This window comes from Cheilinus undulatus, linkage group 11, assembly GCF_018320785.1.
Source record: "Cheilinus undulatus linkage group 11, ASM1832078v1, whole genome shotgun sequence".
NCBI lineage: Eukaryota > Metazoa > Chordata > Actinopteri > Labriformes > Labridae > Cheilinus > Cheilinus undulatus.
Genome location: NC_054875.1, coordinates 12,825,758 through 12,850,077, shown reverse-complemented (window position 1 = coordinate 12,850,077; position 24,320 = coordinate 12,825,758). Strand labels below are relative to the sequence as shown.

Here is a 24,320-nt window from a genome sequence, read left to right as displayed (position 1 = left end):
AATTGAAAGCAAACCCCTGAACACTGTCTAGATTACATAAAGGAGAATGTCCAACATATATGCGCTCACTCTTATTGTTAAAACTAGTGATTAATGATCTTTCATTCTTTGTGATACCATAATATTTCACATAATGGAAATATTATTGTTTTGAAACACATGAGAATTCAGTATTGAACATACAGACAGCTAACCTTTGACAGAGAGATGAGTTTATAGAAATTTTGTCAGTGTTTTTCCACAAATGGGATAATGCATAGTTTAAGAATAATAAACATTTAAACTTACAGTTGTGGGTGTCTTGTAGGGCTGCAACAAGCAATGATTTCAATCATCGATGAATCGGATGATTATTTTCTCGATTAATTGATGGATCAGATGTTTCCGTTCAATTAAATTATTTGAACATTCCACAGAATGAACACCAAAAATATAATCACTTATTTAAAAAAAATTAAATGATATTTTCTATGTTATTACTTTGCCTCCCTCCTTACAATCATACATAAACATTTTAAGATCATACTAATGACAACAGCCTGAGGATATGATTTGAATGACAGACTCTTGTAGTGGGATTCTGCTTTTATTTCCTCTTGCAATTATTTTATCCCAGAGAAGCCACAGGTCAGCCTCAGCCTCTTAAAGTTATTGATATTATGATAACTTACAAACATTTATCATTCATGTATTCAACAAGCTAACGTTAGTTCATTGATGCTTGTTGTCAGACCGACCCACACACACAGACGGTCACACAAACTCTCTCTGTCACACATACAGACACACACACACACCCAACAGCCATGTGACTGCAGCTCAGGCTTTCCTCCTCTGTCCTGTTTTAGCAAACATTTGAACACAAAGTGAGGCAAATATCATGGATTACATGAACGCCTGACAGTCCAGCACAATTGTTTTTATCCAGTCTCGTATTGTAACAGAAACGAAACTTAAGTTCTGCTGGAGTTTTTACGGCAGTGAACTATTTTTAGATCGCTAGCTTCTCATCTCCGTCATGAGACACGGTTGATGATGAATATATCTACTTAATTTTTTCCGCTGATCACCGGACTGTAATCAGAGAAGTACTAAACCAAGTCAAAGTAAAGTTTATCAGCCGTCTGTGTGTGACATAAACAGCTCCGCGTCACGCCAAGTGATGCCATTATCGCACGACACATCGAATTGACACAGAAATTCATTGCCAGCCTCTAAAATTATTGATTTTATCAATTCATTCTTGCAGCCCTAGATATCTAGTGTTGCTCTAGCATCAGACATATTTCAATATCATATTATTTTTACTAGAACCATGTCAACATTTATCATTATAGTTTTGTGGAAACCAATTATTTCTTTACAGAAAAATGTATTGAAATAAATATATCAAGTGTCCTCATTCAGCTAAAAAAAATACTGAGATTTGAGTTGAAGTTGCATGATTGCAAAAATCAGAGCTGATGCCAATGGCCAAAATCACTGCCAGTGTTTTTTCTATCACTTATTTTAACACTCCCAGAATGCCAACGTTTTCTCTCATGACACAACAGATAAACAGCTGCTATGGACTTTAGTTTATGATCACTTTATTTTCAGATGGCTGATGTTTGTCAAAAGGGCCAATAATGGCCAAAAAATGAACAATTAATGATCTGACCTTACTCTACATTAGTTTAGACTTGTAAATAAAGATGTGCTAAAGCCCCTTTTAAATCTGTGTTAACTGTACTTTGCTGACAACTTGAGTGTATTAACAGTGTTTTCCCCTCAGCATACATCTTGGTTTAGCTGTTTTTTGATAAATAGCCCTTGTCAGGCCAGCGAAATAAAGCAGGAACAATGAGTGTAATACAGAATTCATGAGTGAGATTATTTGAGGAGGCCTAGAAGCAGGGTAATGTTCATGACTGGGGTCTTTTGAATTATGGATTTAATAAGTAATTCCTCAGATTGTCAGCCTAATTACACATCAAGGCTTTGTCTTTGCTCCAGCTTGTCTCACTCCTCTGCAGGTCTGTGCAGTGCCTTACTTTCACCACTCTTCTATCAGTGCATCATATTCCATCATAGCCTGCTGTTTTTTTTCTGTTGCTGTTTCTTTCCTCTAAGCAATTTGACCTCCCTCCTTCCCCTTTTTCTCTCCGTCTTATCAGCAGCATTAAGGCACTTTTATCTAGGCTGTGCCAGGGAGGTATGCTCACCAAGCCAGGAATAGAAACACTCTGGGAATTTACTCCTTTAAAGTTTCTTTATCACCTCCTCCACCTCTTTCTTCCTTCTTCTCTGTGCACTGTGTGTATTTGTTAAATATCAGTCCCTCCTGCCTTTTCACTTCTCCTGTTTTACACCAACCCTGTTTTCTCTCATCCACACAAGCTGTGTGTCGTCTCCCCCCTCGTATTGTTCTGTGTCAGGAACACAGTGACTCCGACTCTGGGGTGAATATCTAGGCTTGTCATCACAAAACCTGACTGTTTCCAGAACACCACAACCTTCAGCTGCTTCATTTTTCATTGGAGTTTTTTTCCTGAGATTCTTGATGCATGTTATTTTTGGATTCTGAAGACCGAAGGTTTCATGGTTAACAGCTTTATTTAGCACTGCACATGCATATTTTGTGAAGTTACACAGATTCTTATGAAATGAATGTACTCAAACATACAGCCAGGGGACTATTCAATCAAAGGTTCCTTGTTTCTAGTGAGTGAAACAATGGTTTATGCCATTTGCTTTCCTATTATGAGAATTTATTAGTGCCTGCAGAGAAATGTGCTTCATGGAGAAAGTGTTTGTTGAGTCACAGAGTTGATAATTATAATAAGCGTTACATTAGGGACCTCACTCAGAGATTGATGCTCTGGCTCTGATTAGAATTGATAAATGTTTATAGATAGGTAAAGGCCACTGTGTAGATGCCTGTTCAAAATAGATTGGGCTGTGACAGGCTAAGAAAAAATCTTGTTTTAAGTTTAATATATTTGTCCTTTTTAGCTGTCCTTATGAATCATGATGAGGGACATTTGTACCCACCGGGGGTTGACTGATTTTGTTTTTTTCAGGACTGATATTTGTAATTCACGAGACAGATAACGTATATTTGGGACTGAGGATGAATATCTGTCATTTAAAATATGGCTAATTCGTTACTAATTATGAATATGTTCAACAGTAAATAAAAGTAGTTTTCCTCTGAAAATTGTACACCTTTTACAGTTCATGCTAACCAATTCTACAAGTGCTTTTGTAATTATGGGGCGACTGTGGCTCAGTAGGCAGAGTTGGTTGCATCGCTATCAGAAGGTTGTGGGTTTGATCCCAGTTCTTGCAGTCACATGTCGATGTGTCCTTGGGCAAGACACTGCTGTGTTGGTAGCATGTAAGTGTGTAGGGATGCATATGAATGGGATTAACATACTGATTGCTTATCTCCAAAGCAACCTTTGCGATCAGTGTATGAATATGGGGTGAATGGGTAGGTGTGACCTGCAATGTAGGTCAATGAAGTCCATTCACCATTTAATTATAAAAAACAAAATATACTTAATGACACAAAAGTAAAAATGCATCCCACAGTCATAAATTGTATTTTTTTTCTTAACTACTGGTGCACTAATGTGTTCATCTCTTAAAGATTGCAGAATGTAAAAGGGAAGCTTATTTGGATTGTCTATACTGCTGACCAACTGAAGCCCGTTACCCAGTCACTGCCTCCCAGGCCTGCTACTTTGGAACTGCCCTGGAATAAGCTATGTGAGACTAGACCACACCAACCACAGGGGGCTAGCTAAGGCTGCAAACGCTTGAATCACTAGTGTGGAGCAGCATCTCAAATTCAGAAACCCCTACCTCCAAAGTTTGGTTGACCCTTGCAACAGTTGAGGCGTGTGAAGTCTCGATGAGTTTGGAAAACAGTATGGCATTAATGCTGCTTTCTTTTCATGATGACATGACACAATCTGCCACAACTATAAAAAATTAAGTACCTCTATGGCTTTAAAAACCACTGGAAATATTTGTTTAAAAATAGGTACTGAATTTAAAACACAATTTTTTTTTAAGTTGGCTGAGACATTTTGATGCGCATATTGTACCTTTATTTTAGAGCTTATATCTGCTTTTTCTTGCTTGAGTTGTAATAATTCAAGTTTAGTATGATATATTAAGCTACTTCTATTTTATCCAAATTTTGTGTTGATTTTATCACTTCATTTACATAAATACCTAAAATAAGAAAACAGAGTCAGTAGTTGGGTGTATCCTGTAGTAGTACTACTTGGTATAGAGGTAGTATAGTTTAATGTGGTTCTTGTTGTGTCACCTAAACAATAGTATTAGGTTTACCTTACACAGCTCCCAGAGCAGGTACCAGGAAGTAATGGATTGTTGGTGTCTCCACTGTTGTCAGGGGTCCTTATGTTATCAGAAAGGCTTAGGCCCTGTCAGCCTGCATCACTGTAGTTGTAATGATGCATTACCATGAGAAGCACTGTTACTGAGGTATTGGTTGTTGAGTCCCACAGCAGGACCCTGTACAAATGACACTACAAAATGATGTTTATAAAAACCGACTATCAGGTAGAAAGCAATGAATTCAATTTCATGACATAAGAACAAGGAAAAAACTCATTATTAACTCATTATAACTCGCATTTTTGAGTGGGTGTGGCTTCAAGTCATTCAACAGTCATGCCCACACTGTCCAAGAAAAGATTTTACTGCCTCAGTTTTCAGGATTTTGAAGCTTAATTTTATAAACTTAGAGCTGTTTTTCATGACTGAAATTTTGCCTGGTGGTTCATAACACAGTGTGTCTGTCATAAAACAAACCTAAAATAAAGATTTTTTATCACTTTACAGGGACTTGAAAAGCAATTTAGAAATTATAAATTGAATAAAGACTATCAAAGTGGTATAGAAGACAAAAAAGAGATTAGTAACACAACACATTGCTGTGGATGTGCAAACAGGCATAAGAAAACATTATTTTATTTATCGTAATGCAGCATTTTAATTCATATTATTGCTGCATTACAAACATGTGGCCTATTTTTATATCTTTTCATGAAAATGTTGACATTATGCACCTTCAGGACATTTGGCACTTGGCCTATGTGGATTTAAGATAAAACTGACTTTGTTTTTGTTATTACTGTTTTGAAAAAGCTATTGAGATATATCATGTATCACTATTCAGCTAAAAAATACTGAGATATGATGCTGGTGTAAATCACTTAGCCCAATCAAGTGTTAGCAGCCTGACATTTTGCCTGCGTTGCCAAATCACAGTTGTGATTAGGATGTTACTTGAAACGGAATTGAATTAATGGTTTTACAGCGGTTTGTCCTTAATGCCTCCATATCCCACTTAATGTGAGCCATTAACGTTGGCTCTTTAAAAGCTGACCTGGATCATAATGCATCCTGAGTGTGTAAAGAATAGAGCTCTAAGGAAGACGATGTGTTCAGCCACTGTATGCCAGTTTGTACAAGCGGTTTCCTCTCCTTAGGCACACTTGTCTTAGTCCCTGTAACAGCAGGATAGAGATGCATTAGTGTGCGTGTGTGTGTGGCATGTGTATGTGTAACATGCCACAGAGAGGAATGACCAAGCATCACTGCGTGTGTCCTCACTTGTGACGATGCGTGTTGGGTCGTCATTTTCTCCTCCATTGCTCCACTTCCTTTACCTCCTCACTGACTCCATTCAAAATGTGGGAAATCAAAGCCACTGCATAGTTGGAATACCTAACCTGTGCAGTGCCATGACAAGTGCAAGTCAAGGGATTATGTTTTTATCTGTGGTTTGTATTATTCAGAGTTCAGCTTTTGTAAGATGCTGGTAGGGTGCAGGTGTGTCTTTAAAAATGTACAGGGGGAGAACTTGGTTCCTGTTACCCTTATGCAACCAAACGCATCTTTAATTAGACTCTCTGTGCCTGATAGGGGTTCACAGTTTTCATTCAAGAGCCAGGTGTGTATTCTACACTTGGGAAGATTTTTTGCATACGTGTATTCAAAATATGAAAAAGTCTGATTTAAAGATTAATCTGCTTTTGTCTGCATAAATGTAAAAGTAAGATTGCAAAAATGTTTCAGGAAAAGCCAAGCTGCTACTATATCAGACTGGAAGCCTATGAATGCTGTAGACTATCCCTGTGCCCTTGGAAGTTCAACATCAGGCACAGGTAGGCTGTTGCCTGGGGCCTTGCTCTAAGGGGCCTCAAGATATAATCATTGTAGTGGTGCATCACATAAGGCATACAGTACGTCTGAAAATACTTTGAATGTTTAAAACCTGTTTGAATGTGAATAAGAGACTGACACTAAGTAAATTAGCATCGAATTTTATTTTGATTGTCCAAAGTTTACAGTGATGACCCCTACCCCTAACAGCAAGGCCTAAAGCCCTTTAAAAAGCCCTGAAATGTCTTCATATCAACTAATTAAAGTTAGATTCTTCTAGAGAGGCTAAAACCGTCAGCTGGTGATTATATGTCTGGTTATATGAAATTAGATAATTAAAAGTTGATGATATATTTTTTATTTTGAAGTTCCACTTGGCCTCGTTATGATGTGTCTTTTGGGTTAAGATGCTCTTCTAAGAGCTAAAGAAGCAATGTTGGGTTGTTCTGTATTTATATTTCACATTCGTCATTCACTGGCTTTGATTCATGAAAAAGGATGCTTCAAAATATTTTGTTCTCTCACCATGGTTACTTTTAGCCAAATAAGTTAATTCCTCATATTGCTCTTTGTCTGACCTTTAAATTACTAAAACCACCCCTACCTGTCCTTTTCTAAATTTTATTTTGAAAAGTTAATTATCCAGCAAACAGGATAGAAAATGAACTTAAAGAAAGAATGTAAATCAGTCACTGACAGATAATCGAAAAACACAAGCCAGTTATTGTGAAACATTTACTCTGTCCCCAGCTCAATTGATTTATCCCTTGCCTTATCGCATATATATTATTACTGGCACAGCTCTCCCTTTTCCCTCTTTTCACATGATGTTGAAATACTTCCAAAATCCTTGAGCACAAATATACACACACAGGAATGTAGAAGAGCTGCACACACAAACCAGTCATGCAGACATTCTTATCACAGCACTAGGGTGCAACTTTTTCTTGTGTGCTCTTGCAGATTTGTAACTTGTGAGGAGAAAACGGTGTGTGATCGTGCCCTGAATTGAACTAACCTGTGATTGTGTTCCCTGAGGTCAACCCTCCTTTACCTGCAAAACTCTGACCTGCATATTGTATTCTAGACAGCATGATTAATAATGCCCCATTGAGCTTTAGTTTATGATCTCTGTTAAATAAGGCTGCAGAAGGGATGAAGAATTGACATCACAATGCACAATTAATCTCATCACAATTGTGATATCAGGCTGTGCAATAACATAACTGCATAAAAAGCAGAGAATATATTGTATTACTTAATACTTTAAAGGTGTAATGCCCAGACGAGGACTTCAAGTTTGCAATAAGCACCTTTTTTCCCAAAAGGAAAAAAAAAGTATTTTATTTTTATATTAAGTTATGTGAAAGCAGTTCTGTAAAAAAATATATTTTTTTATTTGTTATGCTTTTTTGATATCTGTATGTTTTAAATTGAGAAATACACACTTTAAAACTATCATTATTCCTTGCTAGAGTTCTACTGATTTTGTTTTTTTGGGGCTGATACAGATAAGAAGTTGCTCGTGAAACCAATATTCATTTACAACAAAAAATGAAGATCTTTTAGTGAAAGTTCAGAAATAAATAAGTTCAACAGTGAAAAAAGTACATTTTAGCTGTGATGACTGTACACCTTTTACATTTCATATGTGTATAAACTGATAGTGCCCCCAACTCAGGTAAAAGAAGCAAAATCCCAGTGTTAAAATACTCAAATACAGGTTTAAGTCAAAATCTAAAATGAGTGTAATAATGTCTAACAAAATATAACCTACAAAATTTGACAAATCAAAACAACATTTCATAATAAAATATTGTACAACTGGATTAGAACTACTAATGCATTTATGTTTAAATCATATAATTGTTATTGATTGTTTAGCAGGAGCTAATAGATGTGCATTAGTTTGAACAGAACATGAATGTATTTGAAAACATCGTAACCTGAATCAGTGAGATAACTATTGACCAAGTCATCTAGATCAGTATTTAAAAGGAGTATTTTTGCCTCTTACATCCGGTGTAGTAAAGTTAAATGCTAGCGTTTTTGAAGTGCCAGTCAAGTACTTCAAATTTAAGCAATTTAGCAGCAATTTCCCTCATCTTTTGAACATTACCAGAAACAGCTTCAGGACATTTTGGCCACTTTGCTGTTAACAGGGAACTCTTAATATTTTTAGTAAAAGAAAAAAACCACCAGTCCATTATTTTTCAGTCTGGTTAAATGATGGACCTTTGTAAGAGACTCGATATTTAACACCATTGTTGGCATATGTGACATTAAATACCATTAAACATAGAATCTGAAACAGATGAGTAATGTTACAGTTATTCTGGCAATAGTGTAACTTTACCAAACATTAGCTGTGGTTCAATACATCCTTTGAAAGGTTAAACCCCGAAGATTTACACTGCAGGCTAACGTTAGAGGTTAAAGTTCACTATTGTGGCATTTTCTATGGTATAACAGAGACTGAACAGGCTTGTCATTATAAAAACAGTGTGGTAATTGTGTTGTTTCTGGAACTTTAGTGTGGAGGATTGTAATGTTTTTAACATCATAAATATATTTCCTTGTTAGAGTGACACATCAGAGACTCCACTTGGCGCTCAAGCCTGTGCCTTTTACACACCAGCTGCTGTCTGCGATTGGCCTGAACTTATCTGACGTCTCAACCAATCAGATAGAGTTATGGGCGGGACATTGATGAGAGTGTGAATGAATAGAGAATTGAGCTGGAGGGGGAGACACAGATGGAGCAGAGCTGAAATAGTAGACTTTTTAATTAATTAATCATATCAGTGATCAGTAGAATAAAGCACAGATAACGATGATCTGCAGAATGACAAATATCAGCACCGATAATCAGCCAGAATGATAACTGTCGACCCCTGTTCTCAGCATTTTCCCTGATAACGAAGCAAGTAGACTTATTATACCATTATGCATTAATCACAGTTGCAAATCGCAATATTGTCCTGAAAAATTGCCATCACACTTTACCAAATAATGCAGCTCTATCTAATTTTGAATTTGAACACAATTATCACTGATGGTGCAAAAAAAAATTGTACATTTTGATTTAATGCTCAGCCTTAGTCTCAGTTTGTATCAGGTCAGAATCTTACTATGAATCAGTCAATCAGACTTAATGTTTTACTGCACTTTTCATACAAGAAATCAAAGAAAGCAGTCCATATTCTTGCTATTAACCAACCATGTGTGGGCCATTAAATAGTCTTTTTTGCACACATACTGAAGCACTTTGTTATGTAATTCAGCATGACTGTAACTGTCACTAGGATGATTTGGCTGATGGTATTCTTAAAAAAGCAGAAACAAAGAGGGTTATGTGTCCTTACACAGAAGAGGAACTATGGTTTTTTTTGTGTGTTTTTTTTTTATCATGCGTTGCCTATAGGCCTTTGTAACCAATTAGACTGAGAGCTTTCTTTCTCTGCTCTAATGAGCTATAATGTAGCTATGCTTTTTCATGGTATTGGGTTTCTCAGTGCTGCAGTTCATTAGAGCTCAGGCATCACCAGTAACCAGAGACAAACCACATCCATCCATCCATGTGTGCTGCTCTATGTGTTTTAATTAACGCCTGCTTGTGTTTGTTTGCAAATGTCACCATGTGTGCAAGTGTACAGAGTGGTAAGGAAGTTGCATGCATAAACAATTTGCAGCCAGAGCAGCATCTTGCTGTGTGTGCCTGAGAGTGGCCCTGAGGGACTGTCTATTCTCTCTCCTCAACTATAACTCTATTGTTAGCTACATCTTTTCCTACAGTAGAGATAGAGGATAGTTGGGATTAAAAAGACGTCTGGGTTGAATAGCAGAAATGAGATGCATCGTCTCTGTCTATGCATGGCTGCACTTCATGAACAAGCCTTATGTCCATGATAGAGGGAGCTGTGTCGGTGCTTTTTGATATCCATCTTTATGCTTTTTTGCATACTTCTCTCTATGGCAGCATTTAAAAACATGTCATAAAAGTAGATCAAACAGGGACAGAATAATGGAAGTAATGTTACAGCACCTTCTACATGCTTTAAAGAACTCTATTTTTACTTCACATGTGGAGTTGACCCATTAGATAAGTAAAGTGAAGATAGAGCGAGTGGGCATACACTACACTCATGCCTCATGGGAACTGAAATGCGAGACTGTCGCTCTTTCTCGGGACAGTTGATCCTTTGTTTTGGTTTACGGGATGGAGAGGGGAGTGGCGGGGTGCGTACCTGAACATGAGAGCAGGAATCTTTTCAACTACCTGAATTGATATTTTCCTGGACTCAAATACACACTCACTCAGAGAGAGACAAACAACCAGCGGGAGGAGTATTCAGTCTAAAACTGTCGGAGCTTTATTTATAGAGCACTTTCATCTAAAAACAGAGTGTTTACAGAGTGCTGTAAAAAAACAGACGAAAGTAAGAGGTGAAAAAGTTGAAGCACAGTATAAAAGAGATAAGTTTAAAAATAACACCACAGATATCTAAAATAAAACTTGTTTATCAAGTTTTGGACTGAAAAGGACAATAAGTCATAGAGTTGTTAATGTTTAGCTACTTGTGTTTTGTCGGTTAACAATTAGAGAGCCAAGGTCTAGTTTCTCCCTCCCTCAGCAGGCCAGCCCCAGTCCTAGAGCTAACATCATCCATGTTGGGTTAAAGTCCATCCATGGTGTCATGATATTTTACAAGTCCTCCTTTAAGGGGACATTAAAAAGGGCAGGGTTTAATGGCATCCAGGTGACTCGTGCAGCTGAAACATGACATTTATATCATTGGTTCAGTTGCAGCCTTTACGTATGCCCCACTTACTTCAACAATAAAAAAAACAAACTTTCAGAAAGAGGTGGACATTTAGTAAGCATACTCATTGGCTGTCCTGTTGTGAGCTTTATGGCATATGATATCACTCTCTTAACATAGCTTTGGCTGGCCCCATACTAGACAATTTTCAGCTAGACAGTGTCCTGAGTTTAGACTTTGTTCAAGAACAATCATTTGTCTGATTGAAAAATTACTGGCTGACCTACACATGGGTCTGTATGTGACTTCCTGCCTGACTGAGTGAGTGAGTGAATATACTTTCAGAGCCGGACAGAGTTGCATTAGTGGACAACCAACCCCGTAATGGGGATGGTTGTCTCAATGTTATTTTACTGGGAAAAATCCTAAATTGGAAACTTTAATTACATAAACAAGTTACAAAGTAATTACTTGATGCCACCTAACAGAAAATGAGCAAGGAACGGGAACGTAAAGAACAATACTAATAGGCCTAACGACAAAAGCCTACTCAATTAGGAAACATGCATTTTCTATCACATGTGACAACCAACCCCAACAAGGATGTCTTGCTAGCATCAAGGCTAATGACTGTCTAACAACTAGTTATCTAGGTAACAACAATACAAACTGTCGCTTTCCCTTCACTTTTTTAATGGGTAACAATTTCTGTGTTACAAACCTATTATGTATAAGCCTAGAAAAAAAATACTGAGGAGCTGACTATTATTTGACATGATTAACACAAAAGTCCTCTCACCACAAGTTTAGCTTTCCTACTCCAGAGAAGATTATGTAGAGCTCTGATCCCAATTCTGGAAATTTCCACACCAAATTTTGGGAGACAGCACGGTCAGTTGGTGAGATATACTGAGTGACAACCAACTTGTGTGACAATCAACCCTGTTCTTCCCTGTACCTCAGACAAAGCAAATGATAAAAGAATACATGAGTTTAAACTTCTGGCTGTGTTTTATTGCTTCTGATACTTTAAATAATAAAATGTAATTAAGAATTTTATGATCATTTAAAACAGGATTGAATTTTACTTTGTTTCCATGTTTTTTAGTTACTGTGAATGACTTCTTTCAGCCCACCCACAGTATTTCTGCGGCCCACCAGTGGGCTGTTGTCCATATTTTGGGAAGCACTGCTTTAGAGAAAAGATTAACCATTAAACAAAGCACAGGTCATGTGTGTACAGTTCTGTTGCAAGATATCAAAAATTCAGGATGCACAATTTAACTCATGATTTATTAGACATCTTGCACTTGAAAGTGAATGGCTGAAGATTTTTACATTTTCACTATTGAGGCATTTATTTATTTGTTTGGAAGTAATAAAAGCCAGCTGACCCCTCTACTGCAGTGTCAATAAAAACTGAAGAAATATGTGTGCTACTAGCAGAACCAGTCAAAAATGGTAACGAACTAATCAGTCAATTATTATCATTAATATTATAATGACAATAATATGGAAAGGCCTAATAATGGCATTTGGAGTTGTGTGGCTTCAAAATAAACATTTGTAAAAATGATCATTAGGGATGCACCAGTGCATCAGTTTTACATCAGTATCAGCCAACACATAGCAGTTATCCATGTTTATTTGTTGAGCTCAATCAGTATTATGCTGGTATCTGGTATATCTAGCTGCTTAATCAAACAAGATTTCTTATAGGAGAAGTGATCAGTTAGACAAACTCTGATCTGTTTTACATGAGAGAAAATGTAGGCATACTACAAAACTTACACCAAAAAAGTAAGGAAAAAACATAATTATTAGCATGGACATCAGCTATCTGTATCAGTATCTGCCCCAGTTTTCACAAACAATGCATATCTGATGCTAATAGGTGTAAGATTGATATTGGAGCCAATCAGATCTACAGCAGCAGTCTGCTGCTGCAGTGATCCAAAGGACCCTAAAGCGAGCTTAGACGCTACTTAAGATTTATTTCTGACAGAGAATTGAGGATTGACTTTGACAGTGACATCAACCTGATGGTCAGTGTTTGAATAAAACACTATATCTCTGCTCATCATACTGACTGCACCTCACTGCCTCTCCCATAGTTGGGTAGCACCTTAGAGGCCTGAGAGCAGTCTGGTAGTTGGACTAAGAGCTCCCTTGGCTAGTGTGGCATTTTCCAGCAGCTTGACTTGAGGCGAGTTCTGTGGATCAATGTCTTGTGTGTGTTCAGTACAGACACCCTGCAGGGATGCCTCAGGCTGAGAGCTGCTCTGCACGGAATTATTTATTCTCTTAAAACTACATGAAGCAACACAACGTCATCCTGAATAACGACTCAATATGTAATGAGCCTAGAGTGATCTTAATGGAAGTTTTACCAGCACTTGTTAACATATTTTTTCTTTATTTTCTCTTCCTTTTCCCTCTTTTGTCATCTCTTCCTCTTTTCTACTTTCCTCTTTTTTGCAGAGGAGGCTGATTACTCGACGTTTGGCACTGACTCGCTGACAAGGAAGAAAAACACGGTTCTCTCTGCAGTTCTTCTCCGGCCTGATGCTGCCAGGAAAAAAGCACCGGTGATCATCAGCCTCCCTCGGGATTTCCGCCCTGTCTCCTCCATCATTGATGTGGACATCCTCCCTGAGACGCACCGACGTGTTCGCCTTTACAAGCACGGCCAGGACAAGCCGTTGGGCTTCTACATCCGCGATGGCTCCAGCGTACGTGTGACTCAACTAGGCCTGGAGAAAGTCCCAGGGATCTTCATCTCTCGCATGGTGCCTGGTGGACTGGCAGAGAGTACCGGCCTCCTGGCCGTCAATGATGAGGTGCTGGAGGTGAACGGTATTGAGGTGGTTGGAAAGTCTCTAGATCAGGTGACGGACATGATGATCGCCAACAGCCACAACCTCATCATCACTGTCAAACCTGCTAATCAGCGAAATAATGTTGTACGTAGTGGAGGAGGAGGAGGAGGCACAGCGTCTGGCAGCTCAGGACGCTCGTCAGACAGCGGCGCCAGCTACTGCGGCTACTCCTCGCAAGGCGGGGTTGGTGCGTCCGCCTCCATGCCAACACACATCATCCAGAACTTTCCTGTTGGAGATCTGGACAGCGATGAGGACGACGAGGATCTGGTGATAGATGCAAGAGGCGAGGCTGAGCCAATCAGACGAGCGTCCTCCAACTACAGCATGCCCTCGCTGCCTCGCTATGAGCCGCACCTAAACCTCCGCACTGCTACCAGCTCCACTTCCGCCCTTTCCATCAATGCCAATGGGACTCTGCCGGCTAGCGGCAGCAGTGGATCATTAAGCAACACCAATGCCACTTCAAGTACACCCTCGCCTGACAGAGCAACAGAGAGGCGGAGTCTGGAGGAGGATGGCACTGTTATAACTCTTTAAACTGGGCATTTACACTTTAAACACTGGGAACCACCTTAAAACTACATACCCTTATGGGAGTCATGGATCAGAAAACTAGACAAGGGAACATCCTGCACCATCAAACAACTGAGAAGCACAATGAAATGTGTACATATTTAACCTGAATATTGTCCTGACACCTTATATTTTGCATACTTTCATGTCAAACACTTCACCCTATGCCAGTGACCACATGTGTGCCATAGTGGTGATGCCCCATGATTCTAAAGACACAAAAATATCTGCAAAAGAAGTGTAAAAACCTCCAAAAGCACTTGTTTGTACTCCTAGAACTATTGTTGTCTGAGCTTCCACTAGAGGGCAGTGATTGGTCGACATTTCTTTGCATCAGTCCCATAAAAATATGAAGTTAACCACCTGTGAATGGGTTCATTTTAACCCCCCCCCATAACAGCCACTAACTGCAGCATTTCAGCTCACATAGTCGTTGACAATCTATGGTTGTTTTTGGCCTTGAACTCCCACTCCCATAATGTGACCACCTCCTTTCCCCAAGTTGACAGCAGCATGTTACTGGTTGTACAGCTGTGGTACTTTCAACTCATTTCGGTACCACATTGATCAACCAAGTGCTGAGATCTGCAATAATAGCATAGCTTTTCCTGAGCATAAACCACCTAAGAAACAAGTCTGGGTCCATTATTATGGCTCGGATGCTTTTAACCACTATTGTTAGCTTTTTTTCCTTCTCTTACCTGTGTTAATGACTGACTTCCTGATTATACAAAATGATGATTATCATAATTCTTGGGAGCAATGTAATCCCTCTACCACAGAGCCTACATTTTAACTGTTTTTTTTTTTTTTTTTTTTTTTTTTTAATAATGCTTATATGACCAGTTCCTTTCTGACCAGTTAGAAGTTTCAACTCATAGAAGAAAATTTCTCCCACCTGGGACTCAAACAAATTAGATCAGTTCCTCTTTCATATTTCCTTTATTTTGCACTCCCCTGTCCTTTCAATAGCAAGGGCTATTTCTTCTTCTGCATGTGTCCAAATGACAAAATGTGAATGTGATTTTGTTTGTTTATTCCTTCCCTTCATGCTTCCTGGACTGTGACTCAATATACTCCATCTCATCTCAGTGATGTAAATGGTATTCATCTGTTATTGTCTAGTCAGGCCCAGAGTTCACTTGGATGTGTCCCGAGACATTCACAGATGAAAAGTGTTCTCTCCATTTCTCATTTTATATTTCTGTCTTTATTGAGCTAACATGCTATAAGAATGTAAAACAGCTGTACTCGGAATAACTACTCCATAATCAACCTGAGTCTAAATGGCTGATTAATAGCTGGACTGAAACACTGTAAGCAAATAGAACCACTGACGTGAAGAGTAAATAAGTGATGCGTACAATGATACTAGAGAAACTGCTTGTATGTCAACATAAAGGCTGCACAGAATGAGTAATATTTAAACATGCACACATGCAGGTACTTGTTAAGTACCATATTTGTTAAAGGTGAGGTCAGTCTGTATGACTTGGCTCTGATCTGTTATAAGAATTTCAACTGAGGCTCTTAGCCTATGAAGTTCTCCTCTTAGCCAAAACTTGTTTGACTAATGAGTTTTATATTCAAAAGTTGACATTATTTTCTCTTTAAGTAATTTGAAAATACTATTATACCCCTTTCGAAATGTTTGATTTTAGACTACAATTATAAGTGACCCTTTGTCAAGCCTAACCCTCCTTGGTTTCTGTTAGAAGGTTAGACAAAATCTCTTGTTTCCAGGCTCCTCTCTTTTTAAACAATAAAAAAAATATCCCTGCGATAGGGATGCACAACATTAGAATTTTTGCCAGTATCTGATATTCCAAAATTTGCAACTTCAATTTAAAACCAATATAGATACCAGTATAAATGTGATTCAGACTTTAAACTTCAGTCCTTAAAAAAATCATTTTAAAGTTCAAGGGTGAACACAGAAACTTGTACCTTCTAACATGCTTTGAGGACTTGAAGAATGAGGATAACAGTGAACAAGACTTCGGCCTGTTGGTCCTGCCTAAAACTACACAAACTTAATGGTGCATATAGCTGATAATAATTGTAAATATCGGCATACATTCTCAGCCAAAACTGATAACTCTTAGAGATAATATCCGCTGATACTAGTATTATGCTGATAGTATCATCCTTCCCTACACAGTGATTTGACAAACTGTCATTTATATTTAATTGGTATGATTCTTTAGTGAACTTGGCCTCTAAGAAAACTAAAGGCAAAGATTCAGCAGGATGTGTGAGGATTACTCAAAATCTTTTTGAAATAGTTCAGAATATTCTGGTAAATAGTGAATGGACTTGAACTTATACACTTCTTTTTTAGTAACCTGATCACTCAACACTTTTTATACTGCAGGTCACAGTTGCCCATTCACACCTGTGCTGCACAATTAGGTAATAATATATGATTGCGATTAATCTGGACATTGTTGCGATTTGTGATTCTGGTGTAATACATAACTGGTATCATGAGTCTGCTTGCTTGGTTATCAAGGAAAATGCAGAGAATACTGACAGTTATGCAGGGCGTATTTCTCAACACAAAACATACCAACAATTAGTAGAAAAAAAATACAGAACCTGAAGTTTTTACAGTGCTTCCTTAAAAATAACTTAAAATAAAAGTTTTCTTTCTTGAAAATAAAAATACATCTACAAAGTATGAATGTAGTTTGTAAATTTCAGCAATTTCATTTATCCTCAGTGGGGCAGTAAAAACACATGGGAACACATAGAAAACACAACAGTAAATAAAAACATGTAAGTGAAAAAAAAATACACATTTGAGTCTACAGTACATAAAACACAGTTGTAAACAATAAAACATCAACAAGGAGTAGATCACACTGCAATCACAAGACCAAGAATAACCCCTGCATCCATGGGAATAAACTAAGTGCAAAAAGCTACCTCTCCTACTGGAGTTAAAAAGAGAGAGCATTGGGGAAAAAAGAGCATTTGTATCTGTTGGTTTTGGTTGGTGGAAGTATGAGAAGGAAACCTGATGGCCTTTGTTTAAGCATTTTTATAAAACTTTCAAGTCCTACTTAATATAGAAGTAACTGCAGCCTTTTATGCAGTTAAACCTGACATTGCAATTGTAATTAGATTAATTGTGCAGCTCTAATTCACACCCATTCCCTCCACATTTACACGCTGATGGCTGCTACATAGAGAGGCTGTCAGTATTTACTAGTGTCATTCATATCAATTCACACACCACTGATGCAGCAGTGGGAGCAATCTAGGGTCAAGTATCTTGTTGACGTGACTGCAGGAGCTGAACCGTAAACCCTCCGGTTGAGAGTTGACCAACTCTACCAACTCAACCCATGTCAGATGTATGATGCTAGTAATGCTGTCTAATGTAAGAGCTGTCCTGCGATGTCGCAATAGTGTGTTTTGCAAGAAGAGCTAAACGAAATGGGTTGTACATTTCAATCAGCCTCACTGGACCAGCATTATCGTAAAGTTTAAAGTCACATAGGCACTGTAAGATTAACGCAATAGGTAGCAGAACATCACTTTTAGTCAGTATTAGTCAGTATAACAATATTACCAATGTTGTTATGATATTGGCATTGGCTGATATTAGCTTACAAATTAATTATCGTTACATATGAAAATTTCAGCTGATATTTACAACTGATATTCTGGCTATAAAATCTGCCTATGTCAGCTCTAAATACTGGCTGTACAAACAAATAAGGAGAGTTTTAGGCCGGACCAACAGAGCTTCTTCAGCTTAAATCTTTATTTATTATCATTCCTTACACTTTGAAATATGTTTTAAGGACTTAAATTTGTTTATTTTTGTTCATTCTAAAAAATTTTAAGATATATTTTTAGGCATTTTATGTCTTTATTTATAGAGGAGGACAGTGGATAGATTCAGAAACAGGGATGAGAGAGTGGGGGAGAGACATTGGCCACACTTGAGCCCAGGCCTTGACCACTAGGCCATCTGTGCCCCAGTCCTCAAACTGGAATTTGTGTGTTTTAAGGACTGAAGTTTTCAGCCTAACTACACTGAGATATTTAAATATGATATTAATATCTGCTATAATTATTTTATAAATATTGACATATTGAAGATCCACCAAAATCCAATATTGTGCATCAATTTAAAAAAAAAAACTACTAGATTACATTGTGAATAACTTGAGAAGCTTTGTCACTCGTCTCATACACAGTTTATCAATGCTGAAGGGACAAATTTAAGGTCACAATTTCACTAACATGTTTATCTAACCAAGCCTAATGATTCCTATGTGAGGGGGCTCTCTGACTGGTGAGTCAGCAGAGCAATCAAAAAGCCATCAAAGGATCAATTTAGTTGTCTTTCTATCAATAAAATTCATAGTGCAGCCTTTTGGGGGGAAAAAACAGCTACATTTCTATAATAATAATAATAGAATTAGAACTGTATTTTTAAGGTACACTCTGTTTGCCTTTCATGGTACACTGGATGCTGTTGGGATTCTGTCTTTTCATTCCTGATATTAAACCGTAGATCAGTGATTGGTACTCTGAATTGAAGACTTTTAGAAATCAATGCTAATTTATTTTTCTTTATTTCTAACTTTACCACAGGACACTGGGATTGTAACCACGGCGACATTGTTATTTATTCTCTAATCATGTGTCTACATATTTTTCTTTCTCTGTACACATATTATGACTCTATTTTTTATAACTGATATGTTTTTGTTTATTCAAGATTGTTGATTGGTCATATATCATGGTAGATGTTATCGCCCAATAGGAGAGGATTTCTGTAGGTGATTATACTGTTCATGCTAAGACAACAGGAGAATCGGCGAGATATGCCTGTTTTTTTACATACTGTGAATTAATCAACATTTATAATCATGTTGTTTTATGGGAGGGAAACAGTTGTATTAGCACAACCTCAACACAGGCTACATGTTTTGCTTTGTGTCAGTTTTTTTTAAGTGATCGAGCAATGATTTTTGCTTGCCAGATAAATCTTATGGTATAGATTTGTAATGCAGATGTCAGTATTTTCATATTGATGCTATATATGATGTACATTTTTATCACATTTAATGAAATGTTTTAAGTTCAACTGGAGACGTATGAGTGATTTGTTGTACACCTGTAATTGCTGATTTGAGGACCCCGATAAAAATAAACTAATATGTAGCAATTTTGATTGTTCTGTGTCTTTCAATTCATAGAAAATCTCTAACTGGAGGGTTTTTCTTCTTTTTTTTCACTCACTAGTAACCTGCTGTTTGTAGCTTTGATGCTAAGCGCTACATTCCTGCTTTGTTTCATGCAGGGCCTAAAACAGGTGACAGAATTGTTCAAAGACTTATTTTGTCCTTTGCGCAGATGTTTAGAGGATGCTGTCTTCCACAATCTCATTTCTTTTGGTCTTTCAAAGACTCTCTTCAGCATAACTACTGTATATCCCAAATGTATGTTATGTTACTGTCAGCACCTTCACCCACCCTGGACTATCTGAAATCAGAATGGGAGGATGATTTTTGTGATGGTTTAAAAGAAAAAAAATGGAAGTTGGCTCTGGCTGCAATCCACTCCACTTCTATGTGTCACTTCAAAAAACAGGCTTCACCTGTGAAGGCACTAGAATTGCTCAACTTTTCCTGAATTTGATCCAACCTGTCAGCTCTTTTCCACTCACTTTAGATATGCCAAAGGATGAGGCAATTCCAGAGGAAGTTTAATTTCCCACATGTATGGCCATGAACCCACAGCTGCAGTTGTCAGTATTTGATGTGGTTCAAATAGATCCATGCTTTCACATTTTCATCATAGAAAGTAAAATGTCTCTATTTGTTATTTTTATTTGAAATGCAAATGCATGTTACATGCAGCAAAAAAACCCACTAAAGCTATAGCCACTGAATTTCAGAAAATACTACAAACATTCCTCGACTATTTTAATAATGTCTACACTTCAAGAAATGCAATTTAATGACTGTTTTTGCCTCTTATTTTATGCCTTATTTTATTCTGATTTATTTATGATTAGTAGTAGAAATATTGCCTGTGCCTTTTCTGTTGTAAGTATCTTGCTTAAATTTATAGTCACTATCAGTTGTAAATCTCGACTCTGTATTCATATGAAGGGCACTTACTTGCCTTTATGTATGTAATTGGAATGCTTTAATGTGCATGTCTGTATACACAACACAAAAAGCAAAAGTAGAAGAAATACAAGAACACAGGCTCAAGTAAAAGTACTTACTTAGGTAGAAGTAAAGCCACTTGTCTATAAATCTACTCACATAAAAGTTAGAAGTATTTGATCCAAAGTTTACTAAAAGTACTGGGTAGAAACTTTTTATACCCAAGGAGCTGTACAGTAAATGTGATCTTTACTTAACGTGCAGGAACAATGACAGAATATGAATCTGCAACCAAGTAACTAATTCTAAGATGTTAGTTAATCTAAAGGTAAAATAAAACAGCTGTTATGGGATAAAATGTGGAATCATTCTGTTAAAATCACATGCATGTGTACTTAAAACCAAACTACTGGCAGGTTTAATGTTGCCGGCAGAAAGCTTAGACCTTCTCATTTTGCTTTCAGTGCTTAATTTTTTCCTCAGTACCTGATGCTTTAAAATGTAGCGAAGTAAAATACTTCTCCCATAAAATACTTAAGTAACAGTAAAATTACTGATTTTAAAAACTAATCAAAAAGGACAAGCACACAAAAATCTACTCTAAGTTGAGTAAATGTAGCCTTCTTTCCACCCCTATGAAAAAGTTAAAGTTTGTGTTACTTTAAAATAGAATATACTGCATAGAAGTTGAACAGAAGGGTTATTTTTTATCTTATGTGGTGCTTCCTAACATTGAGGCCGCCAGCGCTCATTTACAATATCTAAAGGCCATAGAGGTTCTTTTAGAAACCAAATGAAATAAAATGATCATGTAATACCTGATTATATGTTATTATTCTGAGCCTCAGATGTAGAAAAACAGCCAGAAACGGTAACTCATCCCACCTCTAGAATTTATTTTTCCTGGTGTATACAGCCAGTGTTATGCTTTAACTGCTGATACAACTATGCAACTTTTATATATCTACTAATTTTTAAATAAAACAGTTGCAAAAATATGAAAAGTAGCATTCTTTATGTAAACCATTCTTGAAAAAAATGATGATTCAATTTTTGAATGACATGATCATTCAAACTTACCATCTCTGCTGCAAAAATACTTGAAACCTTGTTTTTGAAATACATTTCAGGTCAAAAAGAATATTTAAACATCTGTAATTTGAAATTTCCAGTAGGACAAAGTGCAATTTTATCTCACTTTTAATTAACTACCAAGCCTTAGTACTTACTGAGGAGTTGTACAATAAAATATGGTCATTGCTTATTGGGAATATAAAACATGAAAATATGGATCTCCCATCAGGATGTTCAGGTAAAGTCACACATCTATGTTAAAGTAAAAGTCAGCTGCCATTTAGGGACATTCATGCTCTCATTACATGCTACTGTGTGTCAACAGAGATGGAAAAAGTACAAGACTATTGTACTCAAATGAAAGTACACTGGTTAAACTTACTTAATTTTTGAATGAAACACAAGATACTTGTGCCCTATAAAGAGGATCAGCGCTCAGTGAAGAAATCCCTAATCCATTACTGTTTGCCTCTGCAAGTCAACCGTGCAGACCCATGGGTAGAAAGAAACCTGCACTTCACAGGGGTTGTCTAGTGGGAACCCTCCTCCGTCAGTGTTTCGCCCAGTTAGTCCCACAACACCTCCAGAAGGCTGAACAGTGATCTCCAGCATCCCAGATCCACCCCCCTCCATGTCAGCTCTCACCACCCACCATGCCAACACGCAGACATCATCTTACCTATCTTACCACATGGCCCACACAGCCTCAACAGCATGCCACCTTCAACAGACCCAGGCTCCGTACATGCAAGCTCCAGGTAGTGACAATGCTGATACCACCTTCCTTAACACCACTCATGATTACAGTGCAACAATTATTACCAATAACTAAGAGAAAAAAAGAGGGGAAAATGAGACAGATTAGGGAGAGCGAGAGAGAGCGAGAGAGAGAAAGAGAGAGACAGAGAGAGAGAGAGAGAGAGCTTTGCAATAAGGTGGGGGAGGCAGAGCTAAGGGTGTGTTACCCTGTTTTGGGTTAACACACATCCCCTGGCCTTGCATGGCGTTGCGCTCTACCCCCCTACTCCATCATTTTCATGAGGGAAGACAGAGTAGAGAGAGGATTAAATGAAACTAATGGATAGAGAAGTTACAGGGTTTCGTCAACCTTCATTTTTGCCCCAGCTGGCATTACTCCTCCTCATCCAGATCCACTGACTGGCCTGAGCTGCTTCATCTGACATTTCCTTAACTGTCTTTCGCAAATTCTGTCCCTGCACTCCCAGCTCTCTAAGTAATGAAACAGCTGACCTTGCTACAAACCCTCTACATCCCACTTCTGCTGGACGAGTCCTAACTTTCCATCCTCACTGTTCAGCTTCTGCTCCTAAATCTGCGTATCTCAGCTTCTTCCTTTCATAGGCATCCTCCACAGAATCCTCCAAAAGAACTGTCAGCTCTATAGAATAAACTACGCGCTGACTGGCAGACCACAGCAGTATGTCAGGCCTAAGATTGGTGCAAACTATCTCCTGTGGCACAACAAGTTTCCCTCCTAAATCTACCTGCATCTCCAAGTCCTTAGCATCCTTTAATTGGCCTAACTGGTGCTTAATAACCTACCTCCTTTAACCTTCTCTCCTTCTCTGACAAACTGAACCATCCCTGTTCCCTGATTACATCCTGCATTCACCTGTCGCCTTCTGTTTCCAATTCCTGCTGCTAGACTTTTCAAAACCCTGTCAGGCCTCCATGTATATCTACCTTGTGACAGACTGATCTTACATCCTGTCAAAATGTGCCTCAAGGTTGCTGTTTCAGAGCACAAAGGACATGATGGGTCCCAGTCAACTCAGCACTTTAGGTTCTGGGGTGATGGTAGGACGTCATAGGTAGACCCTAGCAGTAATTTGACCCGCCTATCTTCTATACTCCATAGGTCTCTCCAACTCAGCTTCCTCTTCTCTACACTCTCCCAGTTCATCCACTGTCCCTGCTTAGCCTGAGCCACAGCCTTAGCACACCTTACTACTTCCTCCTGTCTACGTACCTGTGCCACTACCAGTCTCCTTCTATCTTTAGGACCTGCTTTGTTCCATGCTGGTCTACCTGAGCCAAGCCCCAGGTCTCCCCAACCTACCTGGACATTGCCTACAATCTTAGCATGCCTAAGAGCTGCCTCTGCCTCCTCTACTGCCTGTCTTGGGTTCCATTTCCTTCCCCTGGTTGGATTTGAACTACACTGCTAACTATTCTATCTTTGCTCCCTGCTAACAGCAACTCTGTTCTAACCTTTGAGTACTTGAACTCTTCTGTTAAGCTAGTGATCGGGAGTTGGAGCCATACAGTGCCACACTGCTAAGGCACTGAAGAACGCCCAACCACTTCCTTACATACAAGTTAATTACTCTCTCCAGCTTCTCTGTCTTCGATATTGGGATCTCATAAACTGACATGGTCCACATCAGTCTAGGAAATAGCCCAAACTGCAAACACCATAATTTCAACCTCCCTGGGAGCCCTGATTTATCAGTCCTCCCTAATCCCTCCTCTATATCTTTTCTAAACTGCTCCACCTGTTCACTGTCATTCAGGTCTTCATTATACCACCTCCCTAAGCTTTTTACTGGCTTCTCCCTGATCGATGGTATCTCTTCCTCATCTACAAAAAACTTCCTGTCAACAATCTTCCCTCTGGATACTGAGATGCTCCTGGACTTACTAGGCTTGATCTTCATGCTAGCCCACTTGAGATTCTTATTTAG

General features: G+C 38.2%; 1 protein-coding gene across 1 annotated transcript in view; it reads left to right on the top strand.

Annotated features, from left to right (window-relative positions):
* The window catches only part of pard6b (par-6 partitioning defective 6 homolog beta (C. elegans)), a 42,744-nt gene extending 23,160 nt beyond the window's left edge, over positions 1–19,584 (top strand). Inside the window, exon 3 of the mRNA XM_041799486.1 lies at positions 13,431–19,584. Within this exon, the coding sequence (XP_041655420.1) occupies positions 13,431–14,368 (938 nt within the window). The 3' untranslated portion in view covers positions 14,369–19,584. The remainder of the gene's footprint in view (positions 1–13,430) is intronic.
* The last annotated feature ends 4,736 nt before the right edge of the window (positions 19,585–24,320 follow it).